The sequence below is a fragment of the Labrus bergylta genome, chromosome 14 (assembly GCF_963930695.1).
Source record: "Labrus bergylta chromosome 14, fLabBer1.1, whole genome shotgun sequence".
Lineage (NCBI taxonomy): Eukaryota > Metazoa > Chordata > Actinopteri > Labriformes > Labridae > Labrus > Labrus bergylta.
Window position 1 is genome coordinate 10,232,064 of NC_089208.1, and position 18,573 is coordinate 10,250,636.

Here is an 18,573-nt window from a genome sequence, read left to right on the forward strand (position 1 = left end):
CTTCATTGAGAATTTTCTGAAAATATTCTCTTCTGTGTTGACCTAAAGAAATCCAGGCTTAAATCAGTATACTTTTTCTTTCCTTTTCTTTTTTTGTACCGTGCATTGATACAATTTTCAGAAACAAAAATCTGCTTCAGGCTGGCAGCGGGTGAATGCTCAGTGAGAAGGTAACAAGCAATGAATGAAGTCTCCAGGGCAGACTGGAACCATGAACATTACTACTCGATGAACATCTGAGCCAACTGGGTCACCAGGACACATTTAACTGCAGAATAAATCCATGATCAGACACAAGCAGTTTATGTGGTTTCTTTTTTCTAACCCCAAAAAACATCCATGGTGGGTCAAACATTTAGTTTCTCCCAAATATCCTTGCAACAATCTTTGATAATTCCAGTGATCATCTTGCCTAAATGTTTTAAGTGTTTAAAACTTGATATTAAGGTATATTTCTGGTTAAAGCGTGTCGCAAATGTTAACCCTAAATTTTGTCAACTTTTGCAAACCTACTCTACAGGTTTTGCTTTAAATATTAGGCTTTATACTGTATATTCTTCTGACATGAGAACAGGTTAGCTGCCTTGGCTGATTAAAAGCAAGTTACAGTATTTGAGATGAGAAACACCTTCAGAGCACAAACAGCCTGTAAAGCACAAGCAGCCCGTCTGAGAGGCTTATCCTCACTCCATTAAATGTTCAGTGGAAAGTAAAGTGGCTGAACAGGCCATTGATTATCACTCAGGCAGAGCTTGAAAGTCAAACTTCCCATGAAAAGAGACACACACTGAGGTGGCAAAGAGGAAGCTTTGTTATTACTAAGAACAAAACTTGGTGCATCTGCCTTATTTAGTCTTATATAGAACAAAAACGCAGTGATGTCTTCAGTATTCATTCAGTAGAATACATAATGCATGTTTAACCATTGTGTGTCCTCCACCTCATCCCCTATAAGGTATTTAAATAATAAAACATTTAATCTGCACAAAATGAAGTAATACATGTTTATTACATTAGCCTCATGCTGAGGCATTTCATGTTTACAAGTGCATGTCTGCACGATACATTTATTTTTGGTCTTAATTGTGCCCCTGGTAATAGCAAACCAGATGTGGATCGACTGTCATAATGTGAAGGGAGGGAGTCGGACTTTGCCCTGCAGCACCAAACTCATCTAAAAACTTAGAATCCTCTCACATGATTAAGGCCCACGTCATGCATTTGTGTATGCAGACAGAGACTTGTTAATGTATTGTATTGGTCAATCACAGATGTTAATAAATGAGGCAAACTTGAAAACCTCTGAAACAGTCCTCTGACTGACCTGTCTCTGTAATGAGAAGGCAGAGAGAGTGGACAAAGCCCTGATGATCGCCAACTGGGCAAAAATCCGTTATAGCATTGGCCTATGTTCTAAGAGGACAGAAATGAGATGGGGAAATTCAGCAACAGGAAATTATATATCCATATGTGTTTATCCAATCACATTGTGCTGCCTTTGTTTAAAACACAATATGTAGTAAAGGAACAAGGGCCCAGTAGATTACATTAATATCCCTACAGTATGTAATCAGACCCTTCATGGTTATAAAAGTTAAAAACAACTTGCAAGATATAGCCCAACACTTTTGAATATATGCTCCCCATTGTGCCAGTAGTATAAAAAAAAAATTTTATTGATACCACTCACTGTTAAGTTTGAGCTGGGTGACGGATAGCTTATGTCATGAATCATCTGTCAAAAGACCCAAAAATAGTTTGTTCACAAGTCTCACAATGTCAAACTTCTCCTTCAAAATATTGTTTATGGATCAGTTTTCTTCAAAGAACCGGGTTCCTCTGTCTCAATGAAGCTGCAGATTGCAAAGCCCATGACACACATCGTGATAGTGATATTTTGCTTTCTGAGCTGTCATTTTTATGTGCTTTTTTGGTAACCTCTCTGCAAAGAGACTATACACAGTATGTTAAATATTTGTATCATATCCATTAAAAAAGACTTTCCATCCACATCAAGTCCACGTCCTATAACAATATCCAATGGGTTCAGAAACTTTCCATCCACAAACTCTCCTAATTTTTAAAACAAAGAAAGAAATACATTTTTTATGAATTCAATGACTTCTAGAGGCAGACTTTCAAAAACATTAACTGGTGTCTGAGTTATTTTCAGATGTCACGCTTAGAAACCGAGTGCATATCCCGCTGCTGTTGGTGCCATATTATTACTCTGGGTAAAAACGGGTCCTTAATTAAAAACAAGATCTTGTAGTAACTGCAATGATATATGTACACATCAAAGAACTTTCTAATGCAATCTGCAGGCTGAGTTGCAGCCAGTAGTGTAGCTCTTGACATCAACCATTCCAAAGATTAATGTTTTAAATTGATGATTGGAATATGAATTACTTACAAAGCCAACAGCTCCATTTCGAAGTGAAGTGTATAAGTAGAAACCACATACTTATACAGTATGTTTTTTGGGGGGTTTTTTTCAGACTCTAGTCCATCAACAGTGTTTGCCCGGAGCTGCAATACTACAAGTGGCAATAAAGCACTGCAGTGAGAAGTCAAGAGTTCAGCGTGGATGAGAACCATGCTTCTGGAACTCAATAATTTACTGACCCTTTTTTCACAGAAAAACCTGCTTGTGTCAATCACTTCCACTGGGCAAATACGGTTTTAACTGTGTTCCTGACAAATTGCTTTTCACTTCACTTTTGCGACGAAGGATTGAAGTATTTATGAACAGACTAGAACCCATTTTTTTCCATGAAGAGTTAAAAGCTTATCCTCCATTAAGCTTTTCCCACTGATTTATAAAAGGTGATTAAAACTGCTCATCTGGTTGTGATTTGGGAATTTATCTGTATGAACAGCTTTTTATTTGGCACTATTTGTGGTGCTGCTGTTGATCACACATGTTGGCACTGGGCTCTGGGGTTGGTTGTTGACGTGCATACACGGTTAAAGCCCAGATTTCCAGCTTTGTTCACTCTGTTGGGTGGATTTAGGATTTCAGCCCTAAAGTCTCTGTTTGCTTACATGATAATTGTGACCTAATAAAAACTTAAAGTGGTGTTTTTTCTCTTGTGTGCTCTAATAAAATGCTTTGAGAGTGCAAACTGAGCCTTCTGTACAATCTGAACATGTCTTGGCAAAGTTGTGATGATCTTCTGGTTGAACAGAGGTTCAACTCGACTGTTTAATGTAATTGCAATGATTTGTGAAACAAGGCTGAAGGCAACAGTCTGCAATAAACCTCCTTCCAAACTCTGTTTGGAATAAAACTGCTTTAAAAGCTGGCCCAAGTCCACACTTGATACCTATCTAAAATGCTAAAATAAAGCGGCTGTTTGAAATGAGCAAAAAAGTGCAGGTACTTTGGCTGATTGCAGGTAAAGTGTGAGTGTGTTCCCTTTGGATCTAATTGCAGTGGAAAATCACACGCAACGGGAATCAAATGTCTGAGAGATGAATGTCTGAAGTTTCCTTTGATCTCTGTGTTCATACATTCAGATTCCCAACATGAGTTAGTTAATGTACTTCATAACATAGTCCCTGAAGACTGCAGATGTCACATTGCTCCTACCTACATCTTGGCGCAGTCCTTTTCAATCTTTCTCCCTCAACAACCTGAGGCCATTTTTTTCCAAAAATGTTATTGGCTATCATGCCACTCTGCAACCCCTAGTTAAATGGCCTACCAAAAGAAGGCCTCAGGCTGCATTGTAACCAGGCGAGCCATGGCTGTAATGAAATGTAAGAAGCATAGCCTGGATCCAAAATTATTCTTTTTTTTTTTTTCTTTTTGAGCATGAAGTTTGAGTCCAATTTACACAAACTGAGAGTTAAATTAGCAGATGGAAGAACTGAAAACGTAATCTTTGAGGAGGGGGCAGATTTGATAAAAACTAGTAAGTGGACATCTAAAAGTAGCAAGGGTATGTAATAAATTCCCAGTGACACAGTGGGTGAAATACAATCGAAGTACCTTTTAAGATTGCAACAACAGGTCAGCACGGCTGTGTGGCCATGTGCTGATATTCAGTACAACAGCACAACCTGAAGTAGAACATCGCTTTTACACAACAGTTAAACAAGCTGCATAAAAACAAAAAATAAGCAACATAAGATAGAACTAGGGCTGGGCAATTAATCAAGATTCCATTTCAATTACTATTTTGGCTTCTCACGTTCAAGAAAACAAGATAGTAAAGATTAAACCATTACTGTGCCGCATGACGTGTTGGGCTTATTTCGTCAATATAGGTTTTGTCATGTGTGGTTCATGTTTCAAAGTTTTTGTTTCGATATTTTGGCCACACAAGTATACAACTACTACCTACAAACAGTACATTTACTTATTGTTATATATTGTTATCATATAATATACACACTACTACTTATGGACTTGACTGGAAGCAGACCATTGATACCATTGACTGATTTTATTGCGCTGTTTTTATTTGGTTTTATATTTTGCTGTGTTGTCTGATTTTTTAAAGTTGTTTTGGTTTATGTTTTATGGTGATGTTGTCCTTGTGTTTCTTGTCTTCTGTGTGCTCCTGTTGCAACGCAAATTTCCCCTTGTGGGACATTAAAAAATTTGAATCTGAATCTGAATCTGATAGGTAACGCAAACCAGTTTCTGTTCACTGGCTACTTTGTGTACATTTTAATGAAAGATATCATATACATTCAAATGTCATTTGATACATTCAAATGTCATTTGAGGAAACATGTTCATCATTGTGGTGAAAGTATTAAAACATGATGGTAAGCTGTCTTAATTATGTAATGTCAACTTACAGTATTTAGCGAACCAAAGGCAAAGACATATGTAGCAGTGCTGTTGTACTTTATATCAGTGTTGTCCAATCAAATCATTAGTTAGGAATTAACTGTTATATAAAATACATTTATTACAACAGAACATACAGCAGACTTTATAATCATAATTACATAGGCTACTGTGTGATTTACTCTTACAGTATATAGAACAACTTTTGCTAATCCCTTTATCAAATACAGTACATTCCATAATATCTCTTCTACAGAATTGTAGAAATGTGTTTTTTTGCTGAATGGGTGAAATGTGCCTTACAAAGTAGTAATAATAAACCAGACAGACAAAAAAAACTAAAGGTATTTGCTTCATCTCCTGAATCTTCATTCAAAGCAAGTTCGACACCATGCATCCTCCGCATAACACAAATGTCTCCCAACGGCTCTCCTGCTAGCTAATGAGCCTGCACATCAAATACTCGAGATGCTTTGAGAGAATGAGTTCCAGCGTTAGCCTCAGCCTAATGAAGGTAACATTAGGTCCTCTCCCTGTAATAACAAGGTCAGTCCTGTGGGCTGAAACTGGCCTGCTGATCCACCTGTTCTCTTCATCACCACTGAGGAATTATTGGGATCTGATCTGCCAAGGGAAGGCTGGATTTATGTGTTTTGATCAAGGCCGTCAGAATAAATTGAAATGATAGAGTTTGATATTAATTATAGAAAATCATAAAATCAAAGCAAGTTGAATTCTTAAAAACCTGCTTCTTGAATCTTTATTTCAACAGCTGGTTGAACTGAATGCATGACCACCTTCTAGAGTTGATTCTATATTAAACCTAGTCACTTGGAGGATATTGATTGTATTGATTGTTAGCTGCCTTGCTGGAGAGGAGATGACTTACACACAGAGGTAACCTTGAGAAGCATTTCAGGGGTCGTGCTATTACCATGACCTTTGAAGCTCTTCTTTCAAAATATTAACTCGCCCAATTTACTTGCAATCCCCGGTCCTGGAGGGATTACTGTGCAGCATCACACTGACGTCAACCACTGCAGGACTTCAATCATTTCCAGCAAAGATGGACAAGTTGTAGGGTATCTTAAAAGGGATAAACATCTAGTGTTAATTTGTCTACAAAAGAAGTGTATCATGATAGACGGAGAAGAAGCCAATGCATAAAAACACACCCTTGGTGTCAAACGTCTGCACTTCCCTTTAAAAACTCCAAAACTATAGAGAGCAGATTTGTTCGCAGAAGTAATTATGCAAAGTGCCGTAGCTGGACACTGACCTCAGAACAGGAAACTAAGGCCAAAGGAGTTCAAACGGCCCGGAAAAAAACCACAAACCTCGAGGGAATTTCTGGGTTTAGATGCTAGGCTGTCCAGATGAGCATGGTTTTCTATTTAGGGTACTACTTTTTTGGAAGTAATATAAAACAACTTATCCAGAGTACAAAGAATAAATGAATCACCTTAGGGTCACAAATGAACAAATAAAGCCATGTTAGGTGTTGGTCTGCAGCCTTTATTAAGATACTAAAGTAGTATGGTGTATGACACAATAGACACAGACACTCTGAATCAGCCTTAATAACGTCATACTTAAATGACAGAACATTTGCTGTTTTCTTTTTTTTCTGGTTGATTTAATGCATTACTGAGGTTGCAGTGACCATGAAAAGTCAAGTCTAATATTTTAACTAACTGATCAGCCCCATGCCTTCACACTCCCATAATGCTTGAGTTGTGATAATGAAGACACTTTTGTGCCTTAATAGTATAATGTGAGCATGTGTGTGTAGTGTGTGTGTGTGTGTGTGTGTGTGTGTGTGTGTGTGTGTGTGTGTGTGTGTGTGTGTGTTCCCTTTTCACAGTACAGAGAAAAAGATACAAGAAAGTAGTCGAGGTCTGAGAGATTCCTTCAGGCAAGGAACCTGCTACCACTGTTGGTCAGACACAAATCGATCCTTTTCAAAATGTGTGTAAAAGTGTGTGCGTGCCATGTGTGAAGGTGTGATGACCTGTGACCTCCCGGCCCACAGGCACTTGTTAAAGCTCTCAGTTGCTTCCCTGAACCTCAGGGTTGGCAACCACCGCTCGGCCTCACAGCACCACAGGAAAAAAAAAAAACAGCGAGTAAACAAGGAGCAATCATGAATCACAGCTTTCAGCACACAATCGGAAAACACACATTAGAGGAAAAAACAAAGCTTACGCTAACACCATTACATATGCATTTATGCACATTCAGGCAGAGACAAACAATTGCAGCATCGTCTGCAGGGGATTGAGATACAAGAGGGATACATGCTCACTTATTCTGCTGGAGCAGTTCCTGGTTCTTATGAGCATATTTCAAGTAATAATGACCTCAAAGACACCTGAGAGAAACGATGTTCATTTAGCCTGACCTCATTTTTACAACAGCTGATCTGTGGAGTGCTCTGTATGACAATGGACTCCACAATAGGCTTCTGGCTGTGTAATTTACTGTCTTACCTGTATGTACAAAATTGTTCAAAATCTGTAAGAAGTTTGTTATAATCCAAATTTAAACATAAAAGTTTCAGTCTCCTAAATATTCTGATTATTCTGCAATTTACATCCAATATTAGCATCCTCTGCAGGCCGAGTGCAAACACATGTTACTGCTTATTGACCCCTGCATGAGATTGCGTGTCATCTGCAGTTGTCAATTTGGCAGAAGCAGTTTTGCTTTGAACAAAACATCTTTTTTTGCAACATGTGTTTTGAATGTCAGCACAGGACAATTAGCTCCATAGCAGTATAGCACTATAGCTAGTAGACCATTTTTCATGGCATCCCAACTAGTTTTGCATGTGTGCTAATAGCTTACTATCATACTGATAGCCAAGCATTTTGTGACTCAATGACCAAGATGTCTGACACTCTGTGTCCTCCTCTGATTCTATCTTAGACAAGTAAACAGAACGGTCAGGACTGCAAGATGCAGATTTTTTCATGTAACATTGCTTAGCAGATGAGCCAGGCAGATGTCATCTACATGTGATCTGCCACGCCCACACAGGTTTGACAAATGGTCCAGACTGCAAAATGAGCTTTAGATGTAGGTTTTCTGATAGTTGTAAAAGTTAGCTTATTTCGTATTTGATTTATTCTTAATTAGACTCTCAGCTTTGGTATCATATGTGCATTTTTACTGCTTCTATAGCCAAATTTGTTGGGGCTCTGAGGCGAAGGTATACGTTATTTTACTGACTGCGTTAACTTAAGCTCTACTCATTGACCCGTACAGCTAGGTTCAATAGATGAAGGTGCATTCTGTTAAAAACTCAGTACTTTCAGGAGACCCTCAGCTCTGAAACATCGAGGAGCCACACCTTGAAAGCTATTTTTATTCCATGTCAAACTTTCTGGTTTACAGCAAATAAACAGCATTGTTCCAGATGGTTTCATACCAACTATTCTCAAGCGAAGCTTATTAGCTGCATTATTCCAAAAGAAGAACAAAGGGAATGTGACATTTCCCCCCCCACCAACAAACAAAGGAATCCTCTTCTTTGCCATAACCTACACAAAGATGTCCTCAGCCTCACCATCCACAGCGAGGAAGTCCTCATTAGTAGTGGGACTCAGCTCATCACTGTCACCAACACAAAGACGACAGGGAATCTTGTTAGCTCAGGGGAAGCCACAGCAGGCCGGCCTCCTCCCAATCAAGCCATCATTACTTAAAGTCCGGCGTTCTGTAACAAGTGCTGCGTGCTATTTTGGGTCACAACAGTCAACCTCTTGCAGCCCGTGAGTGTCAGTCGCCACAGCGGCATGAGTAAGAACATGTGCCCTCTGATCTTTGCACGACTAACTCCAGCTAAGGCCGGCCAGATGTCTCAGTCAAACTGGTCCCTGTGGGGTTTGCTGCACACACCAGTGATGGAATTAGGCTGCAGGCCTCTGAGTCCCTATTGTACTTTCTGCTGCACAGATAACACATGGAGGAGAGGGTCTATAAATGTAAAATAAGACTCTGAGGACATGGTCACTTATTGCTAAAGTAATTAGCCTTTATTAGCCTAGCTAGTACGGTTATTATGAAGATATTAAAGCTATCAGTCCAAGTGACACCATGTGGGAAACTGTGCTTCAAAATCCTGTAATCTGTGTGTAAGAACTATGCACTTGTGAGGCACTCCGTTCTTTTTTTATTCATTTTACCCTTTTTAGACAGTGTTTACAGGCCGTCAAACAATGCTGGTAAAAGGGCGAAGCAAGGCACAGCAACACTCTGGGGACGCATAATTTAGATCAGTGGGATGAAAGGGACAAAGCCATCTCGACACGAGCATATGCTTTTAATGGCCATCATTTAGATTATTATGTATCATCCAATTACCGCTGGCAGGTTTATTATGCAGATATTAAACTCTCAGCAAAGAGGGAGTCGCAGGTTTCTCTTAGTTGTGAGTACCATGATGACACTTCAAAGGTTTAAGAGCCTGATGTTTCGATGATGGACATTTTCATTCTACAGCCAAGATACCATAGAAGGGAATGGGTTGGTATACATTAAACAAAAGAAGGCTGGGGGGAAAAACAGGAATCATTTTAATTGCAATTTGTAAAATGTGGATAATTTTTAAGGACAGTCTGGCAGCATTCCCAGCTATAATGTCTAAAAGTCCCTGTAACCTATGGTGGAATAAAGGGATGACGTAAACGCATATACACCCACAGGTTCAAACAGGGCTGTTGCTATGTATATTTTACTGTACATGTCTTTTGGCTCTCATATATTGGTTAAAAAAAACTGCAGTGCTGGGCCAATTAGTGACAGATTGTCAGAATCTACCACAAGCCAAGAAAGAAGAATAAAAAAGGGCTCCCATTGTTCAGTGGCTGAGATCATTAAATAAATACCCTTAGTGTCTGGGGTTCCAGTGTGGGGTTCCCTTCATGCAATGGCTTCTCAAGTGAACAAAGCAAATAGTTCGGAGCAATTAAAAGCTATTATTGAGCCTTTAAGCCTGCGTTGGCTATTTGCAACCAGCAATCTGAAATAGTGATAAAGAGGTGACTCCCCGCAAATGTCAGCCCAAATGAGCAACTTCACATCGTGTCAAAGTATTACAGACTCCTTTCTTAAAAACCACACAACAGCAAAACATCTCTGACTTTATAACAACTCTCCTCCAGTATTCCTGAAACTCATTGGATTGTGTCGTAACACAGTTTGTCAGTTTGAAAATCAAAAGAAAACGAACTGGAAAATTGGTGTCATACACATTTTTTTGTGCTCTTGATGTTGGGTAGACGAGGCTTAGCATGTTTCCTTTTTGAGTCACCACTGAAATTTAAGAAAAGGGAGCTGGTAAAAGGCTGTATTATACCCAACATGCTCACACTGTACAGCCTCTGCGACAGGGAAGCTGGAAAGAACATTTGGTGTGTTATGTTTAGTTTGGAATGTGTTACATAAATGAAACTTCCAATAATATGTTAATTACAACTCATGTTGTCACGCCCTATAATAACAATAAAACCCACATGTATGCTGAAGAGGGGCAGATTCATTTCTTGCTCTAATAGGACCAAAAACATCTGCCTCAGTACAGTGAAAGAAAGGAAGTCCAGCACTAAATAAAGCCATCACTCAGTGTCAGACACTTTTAAAATACAGCACGAGAGCTAAAAAACATGCTCTTTATTCAGGCTGTGGTCACTGCTAATGTTACTGACAGCTGTCTTTGTCTTACAGAGTGAGCAAGACTGGCGCCAGAGGGGATCTGAGAGACTCCTAAATTTTGAAAACATTGTCAAATTCTTAAGTGCTTTGGCCTGTAGTTCCAAGAACAGATGTGTACAAAAACTGGTGAATTTCGGAATAAATATAACAGTTGTACATGCTGGTAGGGTTTCCTGCTTCAGGCTTAAGCTTAACTCTAGCCACAAAGCCATCAAGAAGCCTGAAAATGTCAAAAACAATAAATAGATACTATGGAAGGGTCAAGTCATTATTCTGTATCTGGTGCCTTTGTTGTCCCTGGTGTTAGGCCTAATGTATTTTGGTGGGCTATAAACTCCTCCTCTTTAGCCCCTCAGACCTTAAAAAAGTCCTCCAGGCTGTTTGTGCCAATCAATAGGTGTTTAGGTGAACAATTTTGCAATCTAACATCTCGACTGAGGTTGCATGCTAAAACTCTAAACAACAGTTTTGGTGTGCTATCACATTTTGCATTTTATCAAAGCCCCTGTGAGGAATTTTGAATTGGTTATGAAGTGGACTGCCATTAATACCGATGACTCTTTAGGACCAACAAAAGCAAATGAGACCAAAATCTAATTCTATATAGTCGTTTTTTTTACATGTGTAATCGCTGCTATGGGGTAGGTGTCAGATGAGTAGATTAAGGAACGCTGACATGACTCTTTTTTTATACATTCTCCACAGGAAAAATTCACAATAAGTGATACATTTGACTTTTAAAGGAAAGCGAGAGAATATATTTTGTCAGAAATCACAACTATATGGATAGAATCAGCAGAGAGATAGAAGCAGCTTTCCAGTAAGCTGGTGTGTAAGTATGCTTTTAGCCCTCCCAACAAAAACCTGATCTTTACTGATGTGCAACCCAACTTTTACAGGTATTATCATTCTTACTTCAATGTTGTTTGTGTCTGTGATTATAGCCCTAGACTTAACCGTGACCTGCCATCAGAAGCAGGGCTCCCATGGCTTGCACACAGCATGTAAAGGCTGATCCAAAGTGTTGTTCTGTGTCCCAGTGCTCACCTAGTAAGCATGCTGCTTGACGATAAAAGTCATCGCAACATCACAGAAATAAAAGCAATTAACAAAAATGTTATAATATAAGACTATATGCATGGAGCCATGTTTGCCATCCATTAAAAACCAAACAAGATTACTGCTGCAAAATTGTACAACCAAAGCCTCAGTGTCCCCTCATTAATCTGCAACTCATGTAATGTATGCACCACTGAGGTCTGAGTATGATAACCTCGCCGGTCCTACTCTGACTCCTCAAATGCTTTTAAGCTAACATAGATATGATCATAAGCATACAACAATATACTCTCTCATAAACCTGACTATCTCTCCTTTATCCCTTTGAATACTTAGTGTAGCTATTAATTTACTCCCGCGTGATAAGAGCTGCTTGTAAAACCTTTCATTACACTGGAGCATGAAGCATATGGATAGATGCGTCCCAGCTCTCAGCATGAGTCAGGGGCCACATACAGACACTGCTGGCTACAGGGAGAAAGGGTGACCGAAAGACTCGCAGGGTACCTGGACGGACAAAACTTATCAAATTCATCACCCCCCCCCCCCCCCCCCCCTCTCTCACTACTCTTCCTTTCAACATTTATCTAAATCAGTTCATGCAGTAACATAAGAGTGTACATTTTGAAAGTTCCAATACCGCTAAATATCAGGAAATCTGGAGCCATAAGTAACTCATACCTGTACAAATGTGCAGAAATGCCAGTAGACAGTAAATCCCCGTCAAACAGGCAGGCATCATTCAAGAGCAGCTGGACGCGCTGTAAATCCAGTGAGAATGCGCTTTTCTATGTTGTCTATTTCATCTAAATCACAACTTCTGCTGCAGAGCCGGGGAACGGCAGAGAGTTCCTGAACTCCGCACTAACACTGGTGATAACGTTCAGCAGTGCTCCAAAGAAAGTGAATTCCTATAAGAATCAAAGTTCAGATCAGTCGCAGACATCGTTGCGGGTAAACTCGAGAAGTAATCCACTCCACAGCACTTGGATTCTCTCCACTCCGCTCTGACTCCTCACTTCCAAACGCTGATAACTTCGCGGAATTCATCGGTGATCAGATCCGCGTTTGGTTCCACTTCAGGATAAGCTTTCGACAGCCGAATAGCGAAAAGGAATCCACAGAGCTAAAGAGTCTAGCTGCCTTCACTTTAGTGGTTTGAATGCGTAGTTTTAGCCCGGTTTGGTGGGACTGGCGCTGGTTGGATGAGGCGCCGTGCGTCTCTGCGCGCACTGATGGTTTGGTTTTCCTCTCCAGTCAGAGGCTTTTTCTGTTGTGCAGAGGAGATTCCTGCGAGTCAGGCACCATTTAACCGCATAAGGATCCATTCACAGCACCAGGCTCCACTAGGCTTTGCACTTTCAAGCCCCTTGAGAAAAAGATCCAGGCATGAAATACTGGTAAAACATCCAAACTACTGCAAAACTATGGAATTGCAATATCCAATTGTTGCTAATCAAGTCCTACAATCAAGGCAGTATGAAGCTTTCTGAAATGCATTAGACTTAATCCTGCAGCACACTTTGAAGCCAGTTGGCTGCACCAATTCAACGATTTGTTTCAAGTGTCCATCACCTTTAAATATATTCAAAAATATTATTTTATGAGCTGCTAAGAATTCCCCAGCCAGACATTAATATTCCAAAGTGTGCCTACAGTTAAAAGTGAACATGATTTGACCTTGATGAATGATTTATTTTATTTTCATCCTCCTTTTTCAAGAGGGACGTGCACTGTTACTGTCTCATTAAAAACCTAAAGGCAAAGGCTAAAGAAAGAAAAATCACTATAGTATGGTCAGAATGGGGCGGTTTACTTTACTTACTGCATTCATCCACACCCAGCAGCAGCAGCAGCAGCAGCAGCCGGAGCAGCTCAGTGCTCCATCTTTCGATGACAAAAATCAATGTAGTTTTCACCCTCTGACCTCTCAACATACCACTGGGAAATTAAACAACATTTTAAGTGCATTAGAAACATAATGCCGTACATATTACACGCTGAAGTAATAACCACACGGCCCGATTGAATCGCAGTTAAATACAATACAATCCGAGTAAAGAAGATTCATTAATATTTAACAGTTACAGTAAGCGTTTGAACTAGAGAACCTCAGGAATGTCTTGGGTTGTCTACGTATGTAGGCGCGCCCTCTGCTGGCTGCCGGGCTGCAGTACAGTCTGGTGTGATGGCATTTGTAATTTAAAAAGAAAAAGCTCACTGCAGTCACTGGGGTTCTCTTCAGCAATTTTTTTTTTAAGACGATTAAGATCATAAATGGAGTTTAGGGTTTGAAATTGTTGCTTCATTACACACCAGGGTCTCCAAAGCTCAGTTGGACAGAGTGAGAAAGATGCAAGAAGCCACACAAATGATGTTAAGTAAATAAGGGAGTCACCTCTTTATCACTTATTTCTATAACAAAAGGCACGCAATCGAAATTCCATAACACTTTGAAACAGAATAAGTTACGGAGAAGAGACGATAATTATATATTTAGGCAAAACTCAATCTATCTGTGTCCTCTTCATAAATCTTATTGAGACTGAAGTATAGTCCCAGGCCAGCCCTCCCTGACCTCTCACCTCAAATCCTTTAATTGCAGCCTGCGCACTACTGGCGGCTCTGCTGAGCAGAAATACAACAATTGGGTAAATATGATAAATTACTTTCCAACCAAGAGTGCATTTATGCCTTTGAACAACAAGCTAACTTTTTTTTTCTTCAAATCTCCCCTTTTTACACATATTTTAAACATGTTTGCATCAACACAATGAAGGACTGAAGTATCACTGTGCTATATTCTATGCCATTTCCCTAAAACTTGACCTTAATTCTTCTTACAAATAGCTATTGTATTTCTGTTCCTCTAAAGACAATCAGGGGGTCTTTGTTTCTGCGGATATTTTCTATTTCCCCTGAGAAAAAATAATCCATTCTATATATATAACGCTGGCATCTCACTTGGCTGTGACTGAATGACAGCAACACTGTAGACTGCAATACGGTCCTGCTCATATAATGCACAATTAGTCTATAACATTGAGAGAAATATACTGGCAGGCATCACAGTAGTATTAAAGCAGAAATAACAAGAGCACAGAGGTTGAGCAGCGTTGCTCTTGCATTGTGTGCATTAGGCCTCAACACAACAACAGGTGCGGTTGCACACATCTTCGCGCAGGGTTTGCAAATTCTTTCATGCATTTCACAATTGGGCACAATCCAAACTGTCGCCACACCAGTATTTCCAAGAACAGATGGTGGAGAATGGACACAAAGACATGCACGTCTGCATGGCAACACAGCACACACACAAAATATGGCAAGGAATACAAGGAAGCAGAGCCAAGCACAAAGACCTATTTTTATTTATTTATTTCAGCCCAGTTGATTCTGAGCCAGAGGAGAAAATATGTCCAAAAAAGCACAAAGCCAAATCCAAAAAATATTTATGATGAAATAAATAATTTGGACTCTCAACAGAGAAACAAACTTGGCCTGAGCCAGTTCGCAATTTGGGGATGTTTTGTCCACAAAAATACAGACTGGTTTTCTCCTCTGTACCTGCTATCAAGTGTAAAATGCAATACAGATTTTTACGACTCTGGTAAATGGACTGTGAATGTAACATATCATTTCCATCAGCTGTGCCTTTCACTACAATATTTTTCTCCTTTCTGGCCTTTTATTTTCCATGCAGATTCTACCTCCTCCTCCCTGCTGCCCATTATCCGTGACAGCTCTTTGGCTCTTTCATTTCCCTCCGCTCGTTCATATCTTTGCCTATTTGTCAGCACCTACTCTGCACATCACCGCAGCTGCTCAGGGTCATACAGTGTTCAAGGAGAAGGAGCGGTAGCCTTAACATTCACCGTCCTCAACAAGCTGATGCAATAGCTCTGCCTTTGCTCCTCTGTATTTCCTTCAAATTGGCGTCTTATCAGTCGTTTAGACTTGGACATCCTTTCAACTTCGCAAAATCTCGCTGTCATCTTTTCTTTTTCTTTTTTACCTGCTGGGCTACAAAAAATGTAAGCATGAAAAAATAGGCCTCTTATCTTGAGAGAGAAAACATGCAGCTAAAGAATCCCTCTTCCCACCATTAGTTCTAAATAGAATACATCAGATGGAGGCCAGTAAAAGCTCCAATTTGGATCCCATGAAAGAAAAAGAAAAACATTAGAAGAGTGCTCATTAAAGATAAGAAGCCAAAAGCATAATTATTTTTTGCATCTTATTCACCGCTTTGTTTTGACTTTGGATTCTCTCAAGGTGTCACGAAGAGCATAAGTTGTATTTCTCATTTTCAGAATCACAGAGGATACAGCAGAATAAGTAAACTCTCGATTTTATTTGTGTTTTACATCCATACCAGAGCCTTCGACATACAATGTCAAAGCAAAAGGAAGAGGGGGGGGGGAGAACTATGTTGGCTTTGGACACAGTGCTCCAGCTGCTAAACTGGCATTAAGTGGTATTAGAGTCTTTGTCAGCAAAGGGAAACGCAGTCCTCTGCCTGCAAATTGGGTTCAACATTGTGCCTTTGAAAGGACAAATACAGAATGAACATAACTTAAAGAACCACTTCCCTGACGCCTCGCTGTGTCATGGATTATTTCAGACATTTCTGTGAAACCATTACACAAGATCAAACCGAGGCAGACTTAATCAATATAATGAGTTGTTTTTTTTTTTTTACATATGACACAATTAGAAATCAATATAAAGAGAAAATATAATGTATGCTGTTGTAGCATGCAAATATAGTTTCTTATTTGTTCAAGGTGCAAGAGTGCATGTTTGATTCATAACTCTTTCTGGATTCATGTAAAGTTTTGTAGTAACAACAGACTACAGAACATACTTCAGACCAGTAGGGATATGTTGATGTCCAAACTTCATTAACTCATCTAACTTCTATATTGTTTACTTCAAGTGGAAATTGAAATATTCATCAAATCCCACTTGGCTCTTTGATCGTACCTTTATATCCCAGGCTGTTGTCTTGTTCAGATGCTTGGTCAGATGCAGGTGTTTGGGCGATGATCTCAAGGTTCCCTCTGTGTTTCTCTGTATCTGTGTTCACGGGGGGACAAAGACATTGAGGGGTATAATTCAAAGGAAAGCGTGAACATTTCTCAAAGTATTCGTGTGAAACATGATCATCTTTTTTTCAGGGTTTAACTGAAGTTTAACTGCATTCAAGAAAAACTTTGCAAATCCCGCTCACGGTTGAATGTTTTGAATAAGAGGGCTACATTGAATCAAAGTTCAGATCAAGTCAAAGACATCTTTGCGGGTAAACTCGTGAAAGTAATCCACTCCACCGCACTTGGAATTTCTCATCTCGGCTCTGACTCCTCACTATTTGAGACTGGTTGAAAAGTGTGATCGGACAAAATGAATTCCTGACAAAAGAAAAAGCAACATGTCCATGTCTTGCAAGACGGCACTCTATCATAGGTGAATGTACCACATGCTGGAAAAGTCACAAATGGCAGCAGTTGCAATCACAACACTATGAATAAACATGTTCTTTTATTTTTAAAAGAATGACTTGTCAGCAAAGCACTTTTATAACAATTCCTTTGACATTGTAGAAAGATACATTAATGAGATTCAGATAATGTCTCATTAAAGATAAATATAGTTTGTGGTTCTTTTAAAAATAAATGAACAGAAAGAGAGACTCCCCTTTGTCAGTACATGAAAAGGGAAGCAGATTCTAGATGCAGATTTCAGAGATGCAGTCAAATGTAATCATGCAGTCACAGAAAGGTGAAGTGTATGAATACATTATTGTATTAGCCGCAAGAGGAATATGATCTTGTCTTTGTAAGCAGAAACTAAATGTAATGCAGCACACTTCCATACTGCATGTGCATGTCCTAACTTATTGAGCAGTAAAACAACGTTTTGAGTATAAATGGTCATTTGATGACCAAAGCCTGAAAGATGGGAATGGTGCATTACATTTGAAATCAAATGCATAAAACCACATTAAGTTATTTGGATTTTTTTTAGCCATGACATACACACTAACTAGATGCAGAGTGTGTATGTTGTCTTAAAATCAACCACTAGAGGGTGCCACCAGTTCACCAGGGCATTAAAGCCAATAAGCAATCACAAAGAAATGTATCGGACTTGATGTAGGAAAAAAATGTTTTATTGAATTCAAGCTTTTCAGAATTAAATAATAGAACATTTACTGATTATCAGCTGTGCAGCCTGATGCCCAAGATTCAAAATTAGTTTATAAAGTTGCAAAGCTATGACCCTGTCTATGACAGAGAGAAAGTCAAACTGTATGCTTACACTTATACCAAATCAACACTAGACCTCTCCTGAACAACTAAAACTGTTTCTTGGTTCCTCTCCAGTTATTGCCGTCGGAGATTAAACCTCTATCGTCTTACACATTACAATTTACACACTGAATTTGTAATGGGAGAGGGGAGAATGCCCATGTCAAGTTATGTTATGTGTTTTAAAGCATTCAGCCACTAGGGGGCAGCATAACGGCACTGACAAAGTTCTGTGAGAAAAGTATTGGTAGTTTCTCTTCTCTCATCTAGGTAGACCACGTGCTGGCATTACACCTGAACCTTTTCTTGGTGGCTGCCATAGAAGTGAGACTTTAAGAATATTTTCTGCCACTTTTAAATACAGTTTGAGCTCTGCACATGTTTGATTGGCAGCTTAAGGGTACCAGCCTTTTTAACACTCCCTGGGTTTAAAGCAATGGAACAATAATCAGAACAACACATCTCAAGAGACATAAAGTAAAGCATAAGCAATAATTAATCCATGCCTGGTAAATGAAGACAATCTCACCTGATGTGATGTCCACAGCGTGGCACTGCTGCAGCTGGTTCACTCGTAGCAGGCTGATGAGAAGGAACGGGATGTGTGATTGTACAGCCAGCATGGTGTCCAAAGGGCCGGCCTGCCTTCAAGGAGGCCTCAACAAACCTGGAACCAAGACAACA

General features: G+C 39.5%; 1 protein-coding gene across 3 annotated transcripts in view; it reads right to left on the reverse strand.

Annotated features, from left to right (window-relative positions):
* LOC109981449 (roundabout homolog 1) overlaps positions 1-18,573 on the reverse strand; it is a 100,413-nt gene that overhangs the window by 73,267 nt on the left and 8,573 nt on the right. For 2 of the 3 annotated variants that reach the window (XM_065963061.1, XM_065963062.1), the window contains exons 2-3: positions 18,419-18,556; positions 16,565-16,657 (exon numbers count right to left, since the gene is read on the reverse strand). In XM_065963061.1, coding sequence (XP_065819133.1) covers positions 16,565-16,657; positions 18,419-18,512 — 187 coding nt within the window. In that variant the 5' untranslated portion in view covers positions 18,513-18,556. Of the gene's footprint in view, positions 1-12,259; positions 12,857-16,564; positions 16,658-18,418; positions 18,557-18,573 lie in introns of those variants that run through there. The other variant, XM_065963063.1, reaches the window with a different exon arrangement.